The 24,309-nt window shown below is 41.5% G+C and overlaps 1 protein-coding gene across 1 annotated transcript in view; it reads right to left on the reverse strand.

The window, feature by feature from the left end:
• Positions 1-24,309, reverse strand: part of Pacs1 (phosphofurin acidic cluster sorting protein 1) — a 180,801-nt gene that overhangs the window by 32,861 nt on the left and 123,631 nt on the right. Inside the window, exon 2 of the mRNA XM_047516147.1 lies at positions 1,594-1,681. Within this exon, the coding sequence (XP_047372103.1) occupies positions 1,594-1,681 (88 nt within the window). The remainder of the gene's footprint in view (positions 1-1,593; positions 1,682-24,309) is intronic.

Consider the following 24,309-nt stretch of genomic DNA (forward strand, 5'->3'; position numbering starts at 1 on the left):
ATATTTGGCACATATGAGAGACTTGGCAAGTAATTATTAAATTAAATGAATAAGCAGGTGACTAAATAAATGAATGCAATAATATCTGTAATTACTTTCAGTTGCTTGGAAGTAAAGTAATAAAAGAAAATCCAGAATATTTAGAGTTCTTAGTGTAATTTAAAATTTTATAGAATATTAAATATCTAATTGGGAAATAAATATTTTTTTTTGGTGAAAGCATTTAACTGCAGAAAAGGCAAAAGTAACAGGGAATGCTGAAAACCATACCAACAGTGTATGTAGGGAAAACAACAGCCTTTAGCAAAGGAAACGACTCCTGAAAACTGGAACACTGCCTGTGACCTAGAAATGGGGACAAAATCAGGAAAGGAGGTCAAGATACTAAAAGCTGCCCCTTCACATCATTTCCCACTTTTGTTTTTCCAACACAGTGTCAGGGAATGCGTCACAGATTTGGGAGGAACTATGTATGAAAATAGGGAATCAGAATATAAGGGTCCTGAGGTTGTAGCTCAGTGGCAGAGCACTTGCCTAGTATGGGTGAGGAACTGGGTTAGAATCTCAGCACCGCATATAAAAATAAAAATAAAGGTCCATCAACAACTAAAATATATATATATAAAAAAGAATATAAAGGTGGGACATGCAGAAATCCACAATGAGCAATGAAAACATTTAAGTTTTGAGGACCAACAGAACCCGAGGACCTCAATGTATGATTCCTACATTGTGAGGGCTATGGATGGGGATTTTAATGGAGATAGTATTAGTACAACAAACTGTTGCCTAACCATTAAGCCAGCTAACAAAACATTCCGGTTAGTTAGGACTTGCCATATTTAGCTCATCATTTTTCAATAAATGTGATTCAGTAAGTGCACCATCCTCAAGCTGAAGAATTCAGTCATTACTTAACGACTGCAGAGGCACTTCGGAATCTCACTAAGCTCCAGGGAGTCATCAATAGAAAGGATCTGTCTATGAAGGAAGACCTGGGAATGGAGTTCAGCGAAACACGAACTGTGCTCTCTGGTTTCCAGTCTAGCTCTGCCACATGGTGACTGGCTGGCAATAGGAAAGCTCCTCCAGGCTGTGACGCTATTTCTCCTCCTTCCTGCCCTGAATTCAGGAATGCTTAGGGGTGCAGTGTTTGAGTTCCTTGAGAATGCTGAATTAAGTGTAATTAAGTATAAGGAGTTAAATGTGACTGTCCAGAAGATAAATATCCCAGCAAATTTTACACCGCCAGTTTCTTAAACCATATGGAAAAACTCCAACGTGCTGCCCAACCTAAAAGTCGCAGGACTAAGAAACTGGCAACAGCCACCCTAGTCATCGCTGAGCAGTTCAGACAACACTCTGGCCTCTCTCAGGGGCCCTGGCAGACAGGAAGGGCACTTGTGTTCCTCAGACAGAGAAAGCAAGTTGTAAGGAGGTGAGTGCCATGGCTAAGGCAGAAGGAGACTCAGAAGGTTGTGAGATTAGCTGAGGAAGAGAGAGAGGCAGCTCCAAGGGATTTTCTGAATCCCTGACACTGGGCAGTTGGCCACCCAGCTTCCCTCGACTCCAAGCATACACTGCTCAACTCACCTGCAGCTTCACCGCGATGACCACTGAGTTAAGATCTTTGTCCATTTCTTTTAGCATGACGAGCTTCTTCAGGGTCAAGCTGAATAGCCTGGAAAAACAAAGAGAAAGAAGACCCTGTCAAATACAAGGAACTTATAAGGAAGTCTGCTGGGAGGAGGCCATTCTCAGTCTGCGGAGTTCCCCTTCAGCAAAAGTGTGTCCCTCTATTTGACTTGTATACTTGAAAAGTGAACAAAGGCACATCACTCCACGTACCTTTGTGCAAACCCATCTACCTCAAGCTGAAGCCAACATGCTCAGGGTGGCAGAGGACAGGGAGGGGTGGGAGACATTTATTTGCCTAACCAGGTCTTCTTCTACCTACCACCTAAGCATACCTGAAACCTTCAGAGATGATTTTGTTTTGCTTTGTTTTGTTTGTACCAGGCTTGGAACTCAGAGGCACCCAACCACTCCACACATCTCCAGCTTTATTTTGTATTTTATTTAGAGACAGGGTCTCACTAAATTGCTTAGTGCCTCACCATTGCTAAGGTTGGGTTTGAACTCATGATGCTCCTGTCTAGGTCTCCTGAGCTGCTGGGATTACAGGTGTGTGCCACCCATACATGTGAGTTTTGACAACACGGTGATAATCCACTGAACATGTCAGATACCACCACTTGGTGGGACATGATTTACATGGTCACAAATTCACTTTCACATGAATTTTGCTCCAGAAAACCTGCAGGGCCACATCAGGAAACTGCCTTTGACTAGCAGTGATAGGCCCACCCCCTGCCTGTTGTGGTTGCCTCCTGGCAGGGTCACCCTGTCCTCCTACAGGAGCTGGGAGGCAGATCTGGGCACTCCTTCTCACTTTGAGTCACAGCAGCTAAGGTCTTCCAGACATCTCCTTGGCAAGGTTCCAGAGAACAGGGACACCTGAAGGATGCTGCTGCGGAGTCATAATAAGACCTGGGAATCACTCTGTTTATGTTTGCTCTTTCCCCAGCTGTGGTTCTCTGGACCCATCTCTTGCTGTCCGTCCTTGCACCTGAAGCCCAGTCACCTCTTCCAGCAGCCTCCTACCAGCTAACATTCCTCAGTCAGAGGTGGCATTCTCTCGCCCAGGTTCCTCTGGATCCCTCCCACTGGTTCAGCCAGAGCCACGTGGGTCCATGCACTTGCCTTCCAAATCTCCCCCTCTTGCCTGCAGCATCCCAAACTCTCTCTTCCCTTCAGAGCAGAGGTGTGCTGCCCCCTCCCTGCAGGAACTGGGCTCTCCCTATGCCAAGTGGATCAGTACAGTTCACAGAGTTGGTGACTAAGAAACACAGTCGCACCTTCATGGTAGGAAGGAAAGGGAACAAGACTGGGACAGCAAATGGCAACTGATTGTGCCCAGTTTTCTTTCTCCTTTGAGGCAGCTAATTACGAATGCTGCTGATATGGTTTCGTAAGCAAACATTTTCCACCTCCAGACAGATCTGCTGGTGCTGAATAAACTCACTGCAAGACAAAAGACTCCCAGGAGTGAATCTGGGACACACGTCCATTACTTACACTGCACCCCCTCCGCTGCTCTCCTATGTCTCTCAGGGCTCTGGGTCATCCTTCCTCTCACCTGATACATGAAATATTGTAGGATAATACGGCAGAATTATGTTAGGAAGGAAGAACACATGGCAGACCAAACAAACCTTTACACCTCAGCACCTAATGGTAACAAGAACCAGGAAAGATCTAGTACCTTAGGTAAGTCAATAGCAGGACTGGATGTCTTTAGTGTTGGCTTAGAAATGAAACTCAATACAGTGATTGTTTAAAAAAAAAAGTGTATATATACATATATGTGTGTATTTTTTTATTTGTAGATAGATAAAATACCTTTATTTATTATTTTTATGATTTTTATGTGTGCTGAGGATGCCTCACACATGCTAGGCAAACGTTCTACCACTGAGCCACAACCCCAGCCCCCAACACAGTGATTTTACTACCACTGCAATCAGTTTGACAAGTTTTTTGTTTGTGTTTAACATATGACTCAAGGAGATCTGAGGCCTCAAATGTCTTAATTCTCCAAAGCATAAGAACAAGTCTGCCACTCATTAAACACCTGCCTTGCCCCAGCAGCTGCCCTGCATTTCACTGACTCATCTAACCTTCACCATGATTCTAAAGGCTACGTATTATGTCCATTTTACAGATTAAGGGTGCAGGGAAGAATTAAGAAACTTGTCCAAGGTCACACAAAAAGTAGTTGAGCCAAGGTGCAAATGTAGGCCTCTCTTGATCTAGAGCCCAATTTAAATTTTCTCTAAAACCTGACATTTACACACAATTGATAGAAAGACTCTTAGCTGTAGTTCTTGTAATGTAATATAAAGCTGCTCCCCTGCCCTTTATGTTGAATCACAACCTAGCTTGTCAGTCTGAAAGCTGCTCTCCCCGCCCTTTCCGCTGCAGCCATTTCCCTGCCTCCCAACTACTTGTCAGTCTGTGAACATCCTAGCTAGCTACTGGTTCATCAGTCAGCTTGCAAGTATCCCGTTAGCCTGGCAGAATTCAACTGCTTAAGCATAGCCCCGCCACCTTTTCTCATGCTTTCTCTCTCCTACTCACTTTCCTTCTCTCTCCTCCTTGCTTTTCACACTCTCTCTTGTTCATGCCCTTTCTCTTTTCCTCTCATTTTCTCTCTTACCCTGCAGAGAGACACTCTGTTTGCTTAATAAACTCCCTTATGTGATTTCCCATGTCCGGCGTGGTTTTTGTGGGTTTCTTACAGTTCTCAGGCTGAGGAGTCAGGTAAGCTGTTGTGACTGAGGTGTCTCAGGGTTAGGAGGCTGAACTAGATGCCCATCAAGGTCTTCTGTCAGTACACATACCACTGGCAGGCTCCTTTAATGCACTTAAGAGTGAGGCATTCAAGGTCTGAGGGGTCCTGACACTTGACATTGATGAGATCCTGCTTAGATCAGTTTTTCTACAGCAGTAAATAATTTTACACAAAAATTATGAAGGCCAATAACTCCAAGTGTGGATGAACATGTGCAGCAACCAGAAATTCCATATGTGGCTGCTAAGGCACAAAATGGTAAAAGAAAGCTGTGTGGAAGTTCACGACTAGATGTTACACGCACACCTCCTCTCACCCAGCCCCCAAGAGGACTCTGGTGAAACCAAGGCACAGACCACAAAGATAGGCACAAGAAGGTTCAAAGCAGTTTCACCATAATAGCTCCCAAATAGAAAGAATCTCCATGTCCATCAGCAGAAAAAAGGGCAAATTAAAATGTGGAATAGAACAAGAAGAGACTACTGAGGTACGTGAGAACACAGATGACTGTCAAAAACAGGGTGCTGAGCCCAGAGTCAGGCACAAGCCTGCACACCGTAGACTGCATCCATACGAAGTTCAGAGCAGGCAAGGTCAACACACAGCGACAGAGTAACTGAAGCAGGTGGAGACACTGACTTCCAAGGGACACAATGGACCTCTTTGTGGTAACTAGTGACACCTGTGTGGTCACGTGGGTATAAACACGAGCAAAAACCCAGAGTTTTATCTTGAAAACCCATGTACCCACTGTGTGCCAACTGTACATGAATTAAAAGAAAGACAGGGAGACAGGCAGGCAGACCAGAATGAGGGCTCTTACTCTGCTTTGCTTGTCTGGCAACCAGTTAGGTACTGTTCCAGTCAATTGTGATCCATCCACAAACAGAACAAAAACTTTTGTCCTTGAATGTTGAATTCACATTCTAGTGAAAGGGCACAGTCAACAACCCATCAGCATAATAATGAAGAAAAATGTGTAGCAGGAAGACTGAAATCAGAGCTGAGAGGGGCTGCAGGCTGAGGCCTAGGAGGCACGGCGGGCTGGTGGGCCTCCCAGGGAAGCTCCCGGTGGAGGAAGGGGCCATGCTCCAAGGTCTGCCTGCACACCAGGTGTGGCAAGGCCAGAGGGACCCCAGCCACAGAGTAAGGTCACGTGGCTCTGTAAGTCAGAATGAGGACTTGACTATCACAATGCAAGAGATGGGGCATCACTAGCTCTACACTAGAGGCACCTGATGGTGTGTTTTACATTAATTAGATCATTCTATTTTTTTTTTCTCATTCTGAAAATAATTTTAATTTTACAATTATTCAGGAAAGTTCCTAGGATGCTGTGACCAAGATTCAATCACCACAGAGCAAAGAGTGTGAACAGATCAGTGATCCCTTCAGTCTCTTCTACAGGTGGGTAGAGCAAGCAGGGGACATATCCTGAATGTAATAAGAAAACCACCAACTGATGGGGCTGTGGGAGGAGAGAGAGGTGGTAGGGAACAGGCACAGATGGCTCATTCTAGCTGTGCTACTAGGGGTAGAAGGAAGGGAGCAGAGCAGGAAGGGGAAAGTTAACAGTGGTCTGGAGGGGACGGTGGTAGAGGCATGGCAGTTTGAACTCTGGGTACATTGTGAAGATATAGGTGAGCACCTGGGTTTTGGCTTGAACACCTGGAAAGGGAGTTATCATGAACTGAGATGGAGGAGGGAGTCAGTCTGGGGAGTTTAAGATCAAGAGTTCAGGTTGAGACATCTTAGGTGTGAAATGTCTCTTGGACTTCTGAGTGGAGCCACTGAGTAGAAAGTCCAGCATGTAAGCCATCTCTAGGTTATATATTTAAAAAGAATAATACATATTGACTAAATAAATTCTTCATTATCATGGGAATGCAAGGTTGGTGTAACATTAGAAAAATCAATTCAATATGTTAAAACACTGAAAAGAATAGACGTAGATCATTGCAATAGGTGCAGAAAAATCGTTTGAAAAATCCAGTATGCATTCTTGATAAACTCATAACAAACTAGGAACAGATCTTTCTCAATCTGATAAAGGGCATCCATGAGAGTACCTAAGGTAGGGCCTTCCTGGTGAAAGATGAAATGTTTTCCCTCTAAGATGAGGATCAAGCCGAGACCATCTACTCTCACCATTTTTATTCAATATTGCAAAGGAGGTTTCTAATTGGGGCATGAAGGCAAGAAACATAAACAAATGGTATTCAAATTGGAATAAAAGAAGTAAAACTATTTTTATTTTCAAACAGTCTGATCATCTATGTAGAGAATGTGATGAAGTCTTAAAAATAATAGAATGAATTTTAAAAAGTAACAATACAAGGTCAATATACAAAAATGATGGTATTTCTGTATAGTAGTAACACATAATTAGAAACTGAAACATAAAGGACCTGTCTCAAGAACATACAAAGAATTCTCAAAATGTGATAGTAGGAAAACAAACATATATCAATGAAAAAAATAAGCAAAGGTTATGATCAGGCACTCCACCAATCAAGGTCCACAGGTAAAAAGAGGTTCACACAATCAGTCATTAGGAAAATGCCAATGAGAATCACAATGGGACACCTCTGCACACTTAGAGGATGTCTAAAACTTAAAAGACTGATTACGCCCAGTGTTGGTGAGGATGTGGAACAAATGGAACTCCCCCACACACATACAAAACTATATGGTCACTTTGGAAAAAAGTGTGGCAGTTTTCTAAAACCTTATTTCACTCCTAGGCATTTACCCAAAAGGAAATACATACGCCTATACACAGAGCTGTACACAAACGTTCATAGCAGCTTCAGTGAGGCCCTAAGCAACTCAGTGAGACCCTGTCTCAAAATAAAAAGGGTTGGGGATGTGGCTCAGTGGTGAAGCACCCCTGGGTTCAATTCTTAGTACTGCAAAACAAACAAACCCTGCAAAACTAGAGATGACCAAATGTCCATCAACAGATGAGAGGATAAACCAACTGTGAACACCCCAGTGGAATACCATTTGGCAATAAGAACTGCTAACAAACCAACATGAGTCTCAAAATAATTTTCTGAGTGAAAAGAGCACACAAAAGGGTATCAACAGGGGCTGAGGTTATAGCTCAGTGGTAGAATGCTTGCCTAGCATGTGTGAGGCACTGGGTTCGATCCTCAGCACCACATTTAAAAAAAATAAAAGTGCATTGACAACTAAAAATATGCATAATTTTTTTAAAAAAGGTACCAGCAATATTCTAGACAATGGAAGCTAATCTAGAGAGAGACAGGAGGTCATCTGCGGTGGTCTGAGGATGGGGTGTGTGTGAGTTAACACAGATTGCTACCCATATGACTGGCCTGTGACAGGTGTTTGGGCCCCTGGGTTTGGGGAGGGTTGATGCTATTCCAGAATCCATGCAAGCAGCTCACTGCACCTGAACTGCTTTTACCAACGTTTTAGGCAAACACCTGCTTTCTCTGTGCAGTGTGTCATCTTGGCATGTAGAAGGCAGAGGGCAACTCTCTCAGCAGCACCAGGTCTCTCCAGACACCACTTCCCTGCCTGCGGTGTCTCACTGCTAGAGAAATGAGTGTCTGAAGAGATGCTCAACAGCCCCTGCCTGGTGAACCCAAGAAATAAACTACAACTGAAATAAACCACAACTGTGAGTGTGACTGGATTCCAGGTCCTATGAGTCTTCCTGGTGAATCCTGAACCTGGGCTGGTCTTAGAGACCCCTGAGACAGGGCTGGGGTGGGAAGGAACAGTAATAAAAGAACACTTTGGGGGTGATGGATATGTCCCCATTGTCTTAAGTATGTGATGGCTTCATAGGCTCTGTATGTCTCAGAACTTATCAAACTATACACTTGAAATATGTGCAGTTTATTATGTATCAATTATACTTCAACAAAACTGTTTTTTGTTTGTTTCCTAAAGGAAGGTTCTATCCAGTGTATTTAGAAGTTAACTGCCTACCTACCATTTCTTCTTCCCTTTCTAATTAATAACAGAGAAGCAAAATTTTGGCTGAGCACATTGCTTTCTGAAATAAAAGACTTCGCTGGACAGCTTCCTTTGCAGGAAGGTGAGATGCTGACTAAAATCTGGCAAACGAAATAGAAGCAGAAGGATTAGATGGGACTCCTGGGGAGGTCTTTTTAAAGGGAGCTTACTCCCCTGCCAGGGGTCCCTCTTGTCCTTTCTTCTGCTCTGTGATGCAGCTGATGGCTGGAGCTCCAGCAGCTAACTAGGGCCATGAGGAAACCATGACAATTCAAGCCATGTGCCAGGAATGTGAATTAGAAAAGGGGTTAGGATCCCTGGTGACACCACAGGAGCTGCTGGATCAGTCCTGGAGTGTTTACCTTTAGACTTCTCATTTTTATGTAAGAAAGAAATAAAGAGTTATCTTATATAAATCTCTTATTTGGGGCTTTTCTGTTAAAGCAGGACAACCTATCCTTGAGTAACACACCAGGAAGCGATTTCTAGTTAGTGCAAGATCACAAGCTCCTACACACTTTTAGGAGAATCAATGGCTGAATTATTCCCAGAGTCCACTTTAAAGGAAAGGAAGGAAGGAAAGATATCTCAAAACCTGAAGGGAAAAGAGGTCTTCTCCAGGAGAACCAATTGCCTGGCCTTCCACATTTCTAGGAGCTCACCCAGAAGCTCATGCTGCAGTGGGAGAGTCGGTTTCCTGGGACAGCTGGGGAACGGGTACTGACTGAAGGCTCCTCTGGAACGCCGTTGCAGCCTCCTCAGACAGGGGAACACTCCTAGCCAAGACTCCCTACACAAAGAGGCTTTCCCACAAAATGTACTGGCTGGGTTCTCCAGCCGACCCACCTCTGGACCTTTGGTGAAAGTGCCCCAGAACTCAAAGAAGCCAATGATCTGCCTTTGAAGTAAAAGAGAAGGCTTCAGGATAGCAATTCAGAGGCTTTCAGGATGCATTCCAGGTCATTTGGCTCAAAAATAACTTTCCTCTCTCCCAAGGCACTTGGAAAATGATGTCATTTATTATCATCTTTTAAAACTCCACTTTGGAACCAGATGCGGTGGCATAAGCCTGTAATTCCAGCAACTCAGGAGGCTGAGGCAGGAGGACCACAAGTTTGAGGCTAGCCTGGACAACTTAATGAGACCTTCAGCAATTTAGTGAGACCCTGTCTCAAAATAAAACATAAAAAGGGCTGAGGGAGTGGCTCAGAGGCCCTGGGTTCAATCCCCAGTATTGTAAAAATAAAAACAAAACCCAACACATCTCTGTTTGGAAACCTGAGTCAGGGTTCTCACTAATAAAACCACCACCGAAGAGCAGGTCATGGTCCCCTGATCGACTGGAGAGGTCCTGACTTCTTTATCTTGGCTGATTCCTGAGCTACCCCTTGCTTCCTTTGTGGGGTATTCTTTGGTTACCCTTGTGCCTCAAATTTTTCGTGTAAAGTAAAACCAACAGAGATCTTATTGGATGATACTGTGATGGAGGTTGAGAGAGTACCTGGCAGCACAGGGCCTGGCACTGGCAGGATGCATAAGCGCTACTCTTAAGAGTCATGACCGTGGTTCCATCTCCATTTGTTCGCTGTTTTGGCTTTCCTCTGGCTTGCTCTGCTTCATGATCAACCTTCTGGAAGAGCAGTGAGGTAACTGCTAAACAGGCGGGGGGGCCTGGCCTGTCTGACCCTCTCTTCCTGCACCCAAGCCCCCTTTCCTACCCCAGAGGGCTTCCCACTGCCACCAGGAGGCCAGAGCCAGAGCAACCCTGATGGAGACCCCACAAGCTCCCTCCACTCATTAAGAGGACACTTTCTTTGCTGAGCTTTGTGCCAGGAGCAGAGCAATGCAGAGGAAAAAACCACATGTTCTCTGCCTTTGAGCACTTATAACTTAGCTAGGAGGACAGGATCTTAGTCTACTAGTGACTTAGCCAACGAAGGTGACAGAGAATAGGGAGTGCTAACTTACATAAAGGAGGTCACCCAGGAGCTGGTAGAAGCTTTGGGGAGGTATTTGGTCACAAACAGATTCTCTCAAGGAACTGTTTTCTTTAGACCCCATCAGATGAAATCTGAAGCAGTCAGGCTGCCAACTTGATAACTGGGACAAAAATATAATGACAAGGACCTTGAAACCTCCTAAATTATTCTAGTTTGTGCTTGACTATAAGGTAAAGGAGAAATTGCCTTAAATGACATCTACAAATGATCCTCAGTCTGCATTTTGCCATTGTTTCAAACCCACTTCCGTGTAAATCAAAACTAGAGATGCTCTGCAAGAGAGAGTCTGTCCCCATCTCCTTTACCACAGCACATCAATCAATAGTGGAGCGGCCACGACGTGGACATAAAAGAGGGGAAGAAGGACAAAGAAAGATCTGGATGAAATAAAAGATTGGATAGCCAGTTTCTGAATGAAAATGAACATTCTTTTGAGATCAAACAGATAAATGCAAGAACAGAAGACAAGTGACCTGGATTATTTCTTTGTCATATCAAAAAATGGCTGTCACATGAGCAAGTCCCTGTTCTTTCCACCTTAGTAATTTAATCACAAGGTGGGAAAGATAAGTTCTGCTTTCCCTCTGCACAGCAAAGGGCACAGATCAACAGAAAAAAAAAAAAAATCACAGGAGAGATTTTCCTTTGTGAAAGCAACACTTTGTTTCCAGAACTTTCTACCTTAAGTTTTTTTTTTTTTTTTTTTTTTTTGAGGCTATTGTGAATGGCGTAGTTTTCCTAATTTCTCTTGCAGTGCATTCGTTGCTTATGTATAGAAATCCATTTGATGTATAGGTATTGACTTTATATCCTGCTACCTTGCCGAACTCATTTATGAGTTCTAGAAGTTTTCTGGTGTAGAAATTTCTACCTTAACAGGCACTTTAACAGTCTGAGGCTGTTATTCCACAACAATAGCACAAGCAGGTAAATTTTGGGGCAGTGTGCTTATGAAGTTACTTCAATTCATGGGTATACTGAAACTCATTATTTTACAGGAAACAGTATGATCTTGACTGTGAAACAATGAACTAAGGTATGATTATTTTTAAATCAGTAAACCTAAAGATTTTTCAAAAACAAAGCAATTAAATTTTTAATCCCAAAATTGTTCAAATGAGGGAACACCAAAGAATGAGAAAAAAACTTGGAGCCAAACAAAAAACAGAACCAAGAAACATGCTTAGGCATGCTTCAGTCCCAGGCCATTGCATGTGACTTCCCACGAGTCACATACACCCTGAATGTTCAGCTACTCGGCTTAGGATTATTTTGGGGATGTCAACACCCGATTACTTACACAGACCAAGAACATTTACAAAACCTCTTTCTCTCTACAGTGCCCTTGATGACAGCCTTCTGGAGGAGAAGACAAGTCTCAAATATGCATGGGGCCTCACATGGTAAAACCAGACTTGAAAATTCTCAGGCCCAAAGTAGCTCCTTTAGACTGCAGAAGAGACTCAAGTGCAAGCTTCCTTTACTAAAACATGGAACTGCTGGTGAATGTGAAAAGCTCACATCTGCAGACATGCAGAGGCTGGTGTGTCAGATGTGCTCAAAGATGTCATGAGATCCCTCAGCCTCCGCCTTAGCTGAACAGACCCCCCCGTTACCAGCCTCTGACAAACCCCAGGCACTGAAATTCCCAACAGTCATTCACCATAACTCCTCAACCCATGTGCTCCAGTGATCCAGGCAGGGGAGGTTGGTGAGAACAAAAACAAGCAAAGAAAACCTTCCTAGATCCAGCACCAAACAAGCAACCAGGACAAGGAAGAATTAAGTATATAAAAACAAAAATATGCCCAAGGGACACTCCCAAGGCAAGGATGGTTGAATAGTAGGGACTTACTAATACATGTTATTATGTTAATTAGTTCAAAAGAAAACATAAATATACTTATTTTATTAGATACTGAAAAAGACATTTGATAAAACTGAACATATTCCTAATTTTAAAAAAGGTCTTTAGGAAAAAAGTGATAAAAAATACATTCTTAACATCAATTTTAAAGTATATATGTTCTATAAATAGCATAGACAAGAGACCAGAATATTCCTTCTGAAGACAGGAAGAATAAAAAGGCCTATCTTGCCAGGTGGGGTGACCACACCAGTAATCCCAATGATTTGGAAGGCTGAGGCAGGAGGATTACAAGTTCAAGACTAGCCTCGGCAACTAAGCAAGAACCTGTCTCAAAATAAAATATAAAAAGGACTGGGGATGTTGTTCAGTGGTAGAGCATCCTGGAGTTCAATCCCCAGTACTGACAAAGAAAGAAGAAAAAAGAAAAGCATAATGATAAGAACCTATCTCCACTACTTAGGTAAAAATTCCCTAGAAAGTTGGCTGGAATATTTGGAAATAAATGGCATAAAAGGTAATATATTACTGTGTAATGGATCTCAAGAAAGTTAACCAAAAAGCTAGTGGAAACATTAAGAAAATATGAAAATACAGAAAAATCAAGATTCTGCAGTGGAAGGGTGACCAATAATAATGGGTAACTGAAAAGCAAGTGCAGGCACACACTAAAGTACTCAGAGGAGAAATGAATTTGTAACTAACTTCAAAATACTTAAAAAAAAAAAAAAAGGATGATGTAACTAGGACTAGGACAAAACCTGAACAAATCTTCAATCTAGGAAAAACACTACAGGGGTTTGTTATACCCTTCTCTAGCCTATTTTTCAGTAGATTTTAAACTTTTCATAGTAATAATAACAAAACCCAAGAAACTTCTGGGTAAAGGAGAGTAAAGAAGGTTCTAGTACCTTCTACTCATAGGGTACATGTGCACATGTACTCTAAGGCCAGAGGAATCAAACACCACAGTACTGGGAAAGGAACAGAGAGCCGCAGAGCAGGGAGCAGAGCCCAAGACCAGGCCTGAGTACACAGAGAACCTCACTGTGTGCAGGAAAAAGTGCTTGATTAACAGACAGTATGGTACTGGAAAACCAGCTGTCTGAAAAAATAGATGGATCTTTACCTTACTCCTTACACCAAAGTAAACTTCAGACAGATCAAAGCTCTAAGTAGAAAAAAAGCAAGTAAAGAAGTCATAAAAGTACCAGAAGAAAATATGGATGGGGATCCAAGATGGTGGACTAGAGGGAGGCTGCATTCCTTGTCCCTCCATAACTCAGGTATAAAGCAAAGAATATCTGTTTCTTGGTGAGGCAGTTTTTGCTACTTATCGATCCCCTGCTGTTTACCCCATTTGTTTACTGCAATCACCTGCAGTCGGCCAGCATACCGATGCCTTTTTGAGTGCAGATTGCTCACTGTCAGGCGCCTATCATCTGCCATTTGCCTGCCTCTTGCCTGTCCATCGCCTGCCTTTCACCTATCCATCGCCCACCGCCAGAGGTTCACCTCCCCATCGTCCAACTGCAAACTAACCGCAGACCGCCAGTGGAGCACCAGCTGCCTGCTGCTGCCTGGAAATTCACTGTCACAATACCTGCAGGTTTGGTTACTGCATGGCTGCCACCATTTTGAGATAACAGCCAGGACCTGTAGAACCCCTGGCCAGACTGCAAACCGCCTCCAGGATCCCTCAGCCCAACCGATCACTCATGCCTCCGGGGCCCTCACACTGACTGACTGCTCCCTGCCACCAGGACCCCGAGACCAACTGACTGCACACTAACACCCCTCAGACCGACTGATTGTACCCTGCCTCCAGGATCCCGCAACCAGACCAACCACACCCCACCTCCAGGACCCGTGCATGACCAACTGCACCACGCCTCCAGGACCTCCAGCCAACCAACACACCCTGAGCTGCAGCTCTCCATTTGCCAACACATTTAGAAGCCACAGCGGCCATCTTGGGTAATCCTGGAAGCCTTAGCTCCGATCTTTAGGTGGGGCAAGTCCCATCCTGAGACACCTGCTGGAGACTGGAAACTCATTGTCAGGTACCTCTTGTACATCACGTTACTGAAGACTGGGAGGTTTGACTACTATATGACTATTATAGTGTAGAATTTTTTTTCTCCTTATTGAAAAAGTTTAAGTTTTTATTTCTTTACTTTTCTCACTCTCTTTTCCTTTTGTTTACCTGTTCCCTCAGAGACTCTTTCTCCCTTTGTGCATGCTAACAACCAACTTCTTTTGATTACACTCCCACCCTTTCTATGATCTATAACTTCTATATATTCTTTTCTTATCCCATTAACAGCTACATTCTGCACCCCTCCACATCCTCTTTGTCCTCCATTAGAAACTGCAGACCTAATTGCAAATATATTTGTTATATTGAGGTTAATAATTGAACTCATTCAGTTTATTATGACAATATTGTTAACATTCTCATAGGGGCTATTTGGTTTAGCACTGTATATTGTCTGTACTGGGCACTGCTAATATTGATCTCCCCCTTAAAGAAAAAGAATTGGAAAAAGATTAGGGTATAAAAGATTAGCCTATAGGGGGGAAACTGCAATACCCCAGATCTGACTGCTAGAGGGGAAGATACATGAACAACATGAAAAAACAAGGGAAGAAAATGATCCAAACATATCTAGATTTTATATTAATAGAACCCAGTGACAGTATGGTAGAAGAAATGTCAGAAAAGAAGTTCAGAATATACATAATTAAAATGATTCGTGAAGCAGAGGATGCGATAAGAGAGCAAATGCAGGCAATGAATGATTACACCAATAAGTAGTTGAAAGAGCAACTGCAGGAAGCAAAAGATCATTTCAACGAAGAGATAGAGATTCTAAAAAAAGAATAAAAAACTCAATGGAAAGCATCACCCACAGACTAAACCACTTGAAAGACAGACAATGAAGACAAAATATTTAATCTTGAAAATAAAGTTGCCCAGAGAAGATGGTAAGAAATCATGAACAGAATCTCCAAGAACTATGGGACATCATGAAAAGACCAAATTTAAGAATTATCGGGATTGAGGAAGGCACAGAGATACAAACCAAAGGAATGAACAACCTATTCAATGAAATAATATCAGAAAATTTCCCAAGCCTGAAGAATGAAATGAAAAATCAAATACAAGAGGCTTACAGAACACCAAATGCACAAACTCACAACAGATCCACACCAAGGCACATTATAATGAAAATGCCTAACATACAAAAATAAAGATAGGATTTTGAAGGCTGAGAGAGAAAAGCATCAGATTACACATAGGGGGAAACAAATACCGGTATCAGCAGATTTCTCAGCCCAGACTCTAAAAGCTAGAAGGGCCTGGAACAACATATTTCAAACTCTGAAAGAACATGGTGGCCAACCAAGAATCCTATACCCAGCAAAACTAACCTTCAGATTTGAAGATGAAATAAAAACCTTCCATGATAGACAAAAGTTAAAAGAATTTACAAATAAAAAGCCTGTGCTACAGAATATTCTCAACAAAATATTCCATGAGGAGGAAATGAAAAACAACAATGTAGGTCAGCAAAGGGAAGAACTATCTTAAAGGAAAACCCATTCAAAGGAGAAACCAAGCCATGTTAAAAACCAAAAATAAGCCCAAATGACTGGGAATACAAATCATATCTCAATAACCCTGAATGTGAATGGCCTAAACTCATCAATCAAAAGACGTAGAATGGCAGAATGGATTAAAAAGAAAGACCCAACAATATGCTGCCTGCAAGAGACTCATCTCATAGAAAAAGACATCCACAGACTAAAGATGAAAGGATGGGAAAAAACCTACCATGCACACCGACTCAGTAAAAAAGTGGGGATTTCCATCCTCATTACAGATAAAGTGGACTTCAAGCCAAAGTTAGTCAGAAGGGATAAAGAAGGACATTTCATACTGTTTAAGAGAATCATAAATAAGGAAGACAAAACGATCATAAATATTTATGCCCCAAACAATGGTGCATCCCTATACATCAAACAAATCCTTCTCAATTCTAGGCATCACCTAGACTTAAAAGACATATATAGAATATTCCATCCATCAACGAGCCGATTCACTTTCTTCTCAGCAGCACATGGAACCTTCTCGAAAATAGACCATATGTTATGCCACAAAGCAGCCCTTAGGAAATGCAAAAAAAATAGAGATACTGCCTTGTGTTCTATCAGATCATAATGGACTGAGAGTAGAAATCAATGACAAAATAAAAAACAGAAATTACTCCAACACGTGGAGACTAAATAATATGCTATTGAGGAGGCGGCTCAGCATAGCGCTTGGACTCGAAGCAACCACTGGGGCTCCGGGCAGCTGCCTGAGGCGGAGCTGCGTGGCGAGCTGTTTGGACTCAGAGCGATCACTTCTGAACACCGGGGGGTTGCCCAGAGGAAGAGGAGAAGCGCGACGGGTCACTTGGTCTAGGAGTGACTGCATCAGAGCTACAGGCGGTTGACAGAGGAGGAGGCGAGTGGTGAGTTGTTTGGACACAAAGCGACCGCTCCAAACACCGGTGGCCTGCCTGGAGGAGGAGCGCGGTGGGTCGCTTGGTCTCAGAGCGACTGCTCCTGAACACCCGGGGGACTATCCCGAGGAGGAGGAGGAACACGGGAGGTCACTTGGACTCGGAGTGACTGCCTAGGGCTACGGGCGGTGGGCGGGATGAGGAGACGCGAAGTGAGTTGCTTGGACTCCTAGTGACTGCGTCGGAACACCGGGCGGCTGTCCGGAGGAAGAGGTGTGTGGCGGGTCTCTGGGTCTTGGAGCTATTGTACGGGGCTCCAGGTGGCAGCTCAGAGGAAGGGCCGCATAGCCAGGCGATTAGGTGCAGAGCAGGGTCCCAGGACCTAGGCGGCTTCTTGCTGGAAGAGCAGCACAGAGACACGCCTAGGGGTGGAGCGAAGTTTCCAGAACTGCGGGCAGATTCTCTGAGGAGAGGCAGCCTAAGGAGACTCGTCTGTGAAGGGTGAGGCTCCCAGGCCCAGGAGGTAGGTCCGGGCCCCTGGGAACGTTGCAGAGGAAGACAGCCCAGCCCGGGCGGTAGTTGTAGATTGAGGGGAACCTCTAGGAGGGGAACTGACCAGCGAGACCTCCCCACCGGGTGAGTCTTCCCTGCCGGGTGAGGTTTTCCCACAAGGATGGTAAAACCAGAGACACAGGCACAAACAGGCCTTGCCTCAGCCCACAGCCTAGTTCCCCTTTGGATGACCATTGGTCAACAAGTGGAGGCACCTCTGCCCACTATCAGGGAATATACCCCACCTGAGGGTCACCACCCCTAGAGAGGCAGCTTCCTTGTGGAGCACCGCATTATCAACTTCCTCCAAGACGTCAGGCTACTGAAGGATAAGAGGGGACATACTAGCAATCTTCGGGGACATTATAAGTCAATAGAGGAAATCTGCAATATCCTAGCGGTCCACTGATACCTGAACAATATGAGAAAACAAGGGAAGAAAATGCCCCAAACAAATCTAGATGTTACATCAATAAAATCCAACAACAGCATGGCAGAAGAAATGACAGAAAGGGAGTTCAGAATGTACATAATTAAAATGATCAGGGAAGCAAACGATGAGATGAAAGAGCAAATGCAGGCATTGAATGATCACACCAATCGACAGTTAAAAGAGCAAATACAAGAAGCAAAAGACCATTTCAATAAAGAGTTAGAGATATTGAAAAAAAACCAAACAGAAATCCTTGAAATGAAGGAAACAAAAAACCAAATTAAGAACTCTATAGAAAGCATAACCAATAGGATAGAATACCTGGAAGACAGAACCTCAGATATTGAAGACAAAATATTTAACATTGAAAAGAAACTTGAACAAACAGAGAAGATGGTAAGAAATCATGAACAGAATCTCCAAGAACTATGGGATATCATGAAAAGGCCAAATTTAAGAATTATGGGGATTGAGGAAGGCTTAGAGAAACAAACCAAAGGAATGAACAATCTATTCAATGAAATAATATCAGAAAATTTCCCAAATCTGAAGAATGAAATGGAAAATCAAGTTCAAGAGGCTTATAGGACTCCAAATACACAAAATTACAACAGACCCACACCAAGGCACATTATAATGAAAATACCTAACATACAAAATAAAGACAGAATTTTAAAGGCTGTGAGAGAAAAAAACCAATTTACATTCAGGGGGAAACCAATACGGATATCAGCAGATTTTTCAATCCAGACCCTAAAAGCTAGAAGGGCCTGGAACAACATTTTTCAAGCTCTGAAAGAAAACCAAGAATCTTATACCCAGCAAAACTTACCTTCAAATGTGACGATGAAATAAAATCATTCCATGATAAACAAAAGCTAAAAGAATTTACAAAAAGAAAGCCAGCATTACAGAACATTCTCAGCAAAATATTCCATGAGGAAGAGATAAAAAACAAAGAAGCAAATCAGCAAAGGGAGGAATTATCCTAAAGGAACTGTCAAATAAAGGAGGAACCAAGTCGTGTCAAAAAAATAAATAAATAAATAAAATAAAATAAATGAACCAAATGACCAGGAATACAAATCATAGCTCAATAATAACCCTGAATGTTAATGGCCTGAATTCATCAATCAAAAGACATAGACTGGCAGATTGGATTAAAAAGAAAGATCCAACAATATGTTGCCTGCAAGAGACTCACCTCATAGAAAGAGATACCCATAGACTAAAGGTGAAAGGATGGGGAAAAACATACCATGCACATGGACTCAGCAAAAAAGCTGGAGTATCCATCCTCATTTCAGATAATGTGGACTTCAAGCCAAAGTTAGTCAGAAGGGATAAAGAAGGACATTTCATACTGCTTAAGGGAAGCATAAATCAGCAAGATATAACAATCATTAACATCTATGCCCCAAACAGTGGCTCATCCATGTATGTCAAACAAATCCTTCTCAATTTTAGAAACCAAATAGACCGTAACACAATAATACTAGGTGATTTTAACACACCTCTCTCACCACTGGACAGATCTTCCAAACAAAAATTGAACAAAGAAACCATAGATCTCAATAACACAATCAATAATTTAGACTTAACAGACATTTATAGAATATACCATCCAACCAAGAGCGAATACACTTTCTTCTCAGCAGCACATGGATCCTTCTCTAAAATAGACCATATATTATGCCACAAAGCTAATGTTAGCAAATACAAGAAGATAGAGACACTACCTTGTATTCTATCAGATCATAATGGATTGAAGTTAGAAATAAATGAAAGAGTAAAAACCAGAAATTACTCCAACACCTGGAGACTAAACAATATGCTATTATATGATGAATGGATAACAGAAGATATTAGGAAGGAAATTAAAAAATTCTTAGAGGTAAATGAGAACAAAGAAACATCATATCAAAATCTCTGGGACACTATGAAAGCAGTACTTAGAGGAAGATTTATTTCATGGGGCGCATTCAACAAAAGAAGTAGAAATCAACAAACAAACGACCTAACACTACAGCTCAAAGCCCTAGAAAAAGAAGAACAGACCAACACCAAAAGTAGTAGAAGACAGGAAATAGTTAAACTCAGAGCTGAAATCAACGAAATTGAAACAAAAGAAACAATACAAAAAATTGACAAAATAAATAGTTGGTTCTTCGAAAAAATAAACAAAATTGATAAACCTTTAGCCACACTAACAAAGAGAAGACGAGAGAAAACCCAAGTCACTAAAATTCGAAATGAACAAGGAAATATCACAACAGACACGACTGAAATACAAAACATAATTAGAAGCTATTTTGAAAATCTATACTCCAACAAAATAGAAAATTTCGAAGACATCAACAGGTTTCTAGAGACATACAAATTGCCTAAACTGAACGAGGAGGACATACACAATTTAAATAGACCAATTTCAAGTAATGAAATAGAAGTCATCAAAAGCCTACCAACAAAGAAAAGTCCAGGACCAGATGGGTTCTCAGCCGAGTTCTACAAAACCTTTAAAGAAGAGCTCATTCCAATACTTCTCAAAGTATTCCATGAAACAGAAGAGGAGGGAACCCTCCCAAACTCATTCTATGAAGCCAATATTACCCTGATACCTAAACCAGACAGAGACACATCGAGGAAAGAAAATTTCAGGCCAATATCCTTAATGAACATCGACGCAAAAATTCTCAACAAAATTTTAGCAAATCGCATACAAAAACATATTAAAAAGATAGTGCACCATGATCAAGTGGGTTTCATCCCAGGGATGCAAGGTTGGTTCAACATCAGGAAATCAATAAATGTAATTCACCATATCAATAGACTTAAAGTCAAGAATCACATGATTATTTCAATAGATGCAGAAAAAGCATATGATAAAATACAGCACCCCTTCAGGCTCAAAACACTAGAAAAAATAGGGATAGTGGGAACATTCCTTAACATTGTAAAGGCCATCTATGCTAAGCCCATGGCTAATATCATTCTAAATGGTGAAAAACTGAAAGCATTCCCCCTAAAAACTGGAACAAGGCAGGGATGCCCTCTTTCACCACTTCTTTTCAATATTGTCCTTGAAACTCTAGCCAGAGCAATTAGACAGACCAAAGAAATTAAAGGGATACGAACAGGAAAAGAAGAACTCAAACTATCCCTATTTGCTGATGATATGATTATATACTTACAGGAACCAGGAAATTCCACCAGAAAACTTTTAGAACTCATAAGTGAATTCAGTAAAGTAGCGGGATATAAGATCAATGCACATAAATCGAATGCATTTTTATACATAAGTGATGAATCTTCAGAAAGAGAAATTAGGAAAACTACCCCATTCACAATAGCATCGAAAAAAATAAAATACTTGGGAATCAATCTCACAAAAGAGGTGAAAGACCTCTACAATGAGAACTACAGAACACTAAAGAAAGAAATTAAAGAAAACCTTAGAAGATGGAAAAATCTCCCATGTTCTTGGATAGGAAGAATTAATATTGTCAAAATGGCCGTACTACCAAAAGTGCTATACAGATTCAATGCAATTCCAATTAAAATCCCAATGATGTACCTTACAGAAATAGAGCAAGCAATTATGAAATTCATCTGGAAGAATAAGAAACCCAGAATAGCTAAAGCAATCCTTAGCAGAAAGAGTGAAGCAGGGGGTATCGCAATACCAGATCTTCAACTCTACTACAAAGCAATAGTAACAAAAACGGCATGGTATTGGTACCAAAATAGAAAGGTGGATCAATGGTACAGAATAGAGGACACGGACACAAATCCAAATAAATAGAATTTTCTCATACTAGACAAAGGGGCCAAAAATATGCAATGGAGAAAAGATAGCCTCTTTAACAAATGGTGCTGGGAGAATTGGAAATCCATATGCAACAGAATGAAACTAAACCCATATCTCTCACCATGCACGAAACTAAACTCAAAATGGATAAAGGACCTCGGAATCAGACCAGAGACCTTGCATCTTACAGAAGAAAAAGTAGGTCCAGAGCTTCAACATGTCGGCTTAGGACCAGAGTTCCTCAACAGGACTCCCATAGCACAAGAAATAAAAGCAAGAATCAATAACTGGGATAGATTCAAACTAAAAAGCTTTCTCTCAGCAAAGGAAACTATCAGCAATGCGAAGAAAGAGCCTACAGAGTGGGAGAAAATCTTTGCCAATCATACTTCAGATAGAGCACTAATCTCCAGAATCTACAAAGAACTCAAAAAACTCTACACCAAGAATGCAAATAGTCCAATCAACAAATGGGCTAAGGAAATGAATAGACACTTCACAGAAGATCTACAAGCAATCAACAAACATATGGAAAAATGTTCACATTTCTAGTAATAAGAGAAATGCAAATCAAAACCACCCTAAGATTCCATCTCACCCCAATTAGAATGGCGATTATCAAGAATACAAGCAACAACAGGTGTTGGCGAGGATGTGGGGAGAAAGGTACACTCATACATTGCTGGTGGGGCTGCAAATTAGGGCAGCCACTCTGGAAAGCAGTGTGGAGATCCCTTAGAAAACTTGGAATGGAACCACCATTTGACCCAGCTATCCCACTCCTTGGCCTATACCCAAAGGACTTAAAATCAGCATACTACAGAGATACAGCCACATCAATGTTCATAGCTGCTCAATTCACAATAGCCAGATCATGGAACCAACCTAGATGTCCTTCCATTGATGAATGGATAAAGAAACTGTGGTATATATATACAATGGAATATTACTCAGCCATAAAGAATGATAAAATTATGGCATTTGCAGGCAAATGGATGAAATTGGAGAATATCATGCTAAGTGAGATAAGCCAATCTCAAAAAACCAAAGGACAAATGATCTCGCTGATAAGTGGATGATGACATATAATGGGGGGTGGGAGGGGTTAGTGTTAGGGTTAGAGTTAGGGTTGGGGGGGCAAGAATGGAGGAAGGAAGGACTGTATAGAGGGAAAAGAGGGGTGGGAGGGGTGGGGGGAAGGGAAAAAATAACAGAATGAATCAAACAACATTACCCTATGTAAATGTATGATTACAGAAATGGTATGCCTTTACGCCATGTACAAACAGAGAAACAACATGTATCCCATTTGTTTACAATAAAAAAAAAGCAAAAAATATGCTATTGAATGAAACATGGATAACAGAAAATATCAGGGAGGAGATAAAAAAATTCTTAGAGGTCAATGAGAATGATAATACAACACATCAAAATCTCTGGGACACTATGAAAGCGGTACTAAGAGGAAAATTCATTGCATGGAGTGCATTCCAGAAAAGAATAAAAAGTCAACAACTAAATGACCTAACATTACAGCTCAAAACCCTAGAAAAAGAAGACCAGAATAACAACAAAAGTAGTAGAAGACAGGAAATAATTAAAATCAGAGCTGAAATCAATGAAATTGAAACAAAAGAAACAATTCAAAAAATTGACAAAACAAAAAGTTGGTTCTTTGAAAAAGTAAACAAAATAGACACTTAGCCACACTAACAAAGAGGAGAGAGAAAACTCAAATTACTAAAATACATTATGAAAAAGGAAATATCACGACAGACACCACTGAGATACAGAACATAATGAGAAGCTACTTTGAAAATCTGTATTCCAACAAAATAGAATCTACCGAAGACATTGACAAATTTCTAGAGACATATGCTCCTCCCAAACTGAACCAGGAGGACATACACAATTTAAACAGATCAGTATCAAGCAATGAAATAGAAAAAGGCATTAAAAACCTACCATCCAAGAAAAGCCCAGGACCAGATGGATTCTCAGCCAAGTTCTACAAGACCTTCAAAGAATAACTCATTCCAATACTTCTCAAAGTGTTCCAGGAAATAGAAAAGGAGGAAACCCTACCAAACTCATTCTATGAAGCTAATATCACCCTCATACCCAAACCAGGCAAAGACGCATCAAGGAAAGAAAATTTTAGACCAATATCCTTGATGAATATAGATGCAAAGATCCTTAACAAAATATTGGCAAACTGTATCCAAAAATATATTAAGAAAATTGTGCACCACGATCAAGTGGGGTTCATCCCTGGAATGCAAGGATGGTTTAGCATCCATAAATCAATAAACATAATCCATCATGTCAACAGACTTAAGGATAAGAATCATATGGTTATTTCAATTGATGCAGAAAAAGTGTTTGACAAAATACAACACCCCTTCATGCTCAAAACACTAGAAAAAATAGGGATAGTAGGAACATACCTGAACATTGTAAAGGCTATTTATGCTAAGCCCATGGCCAACATCATTCTTAATGGAGACAAACTGGAACCATTCCCTTTAAAAACAGGAACAAGACAGGGATGTCCTCTTTCACCACTTCTATTCAACATCGTACTCGAAATACTAGCCAGAGCAATTAGACAGACTAAAGAAATTAAAGGAATACAAATAGGAAAAGAGGAACTTAAGCTGTCACTATTTGCTGATGACATGATTCTCTATTTACAGAATCCAAAATACTCCTTCAGAAAACTTCTAGACCTCAT

This window comes from Sciurus carolinensis, chromosome 11, assembly GCF_902686445.1.
Source record: "Sciurus carolinensis chromosome 11, mSciCar1.2, whole genome shotgun sequence".
Classification (NCBI taxonomy): domain Eukaryota; kingdom Metazoa; phylum Chordata; class Mammalia; order Rodentia; family Sciuridae; genus Sciurus; species Sciurus carolinensis.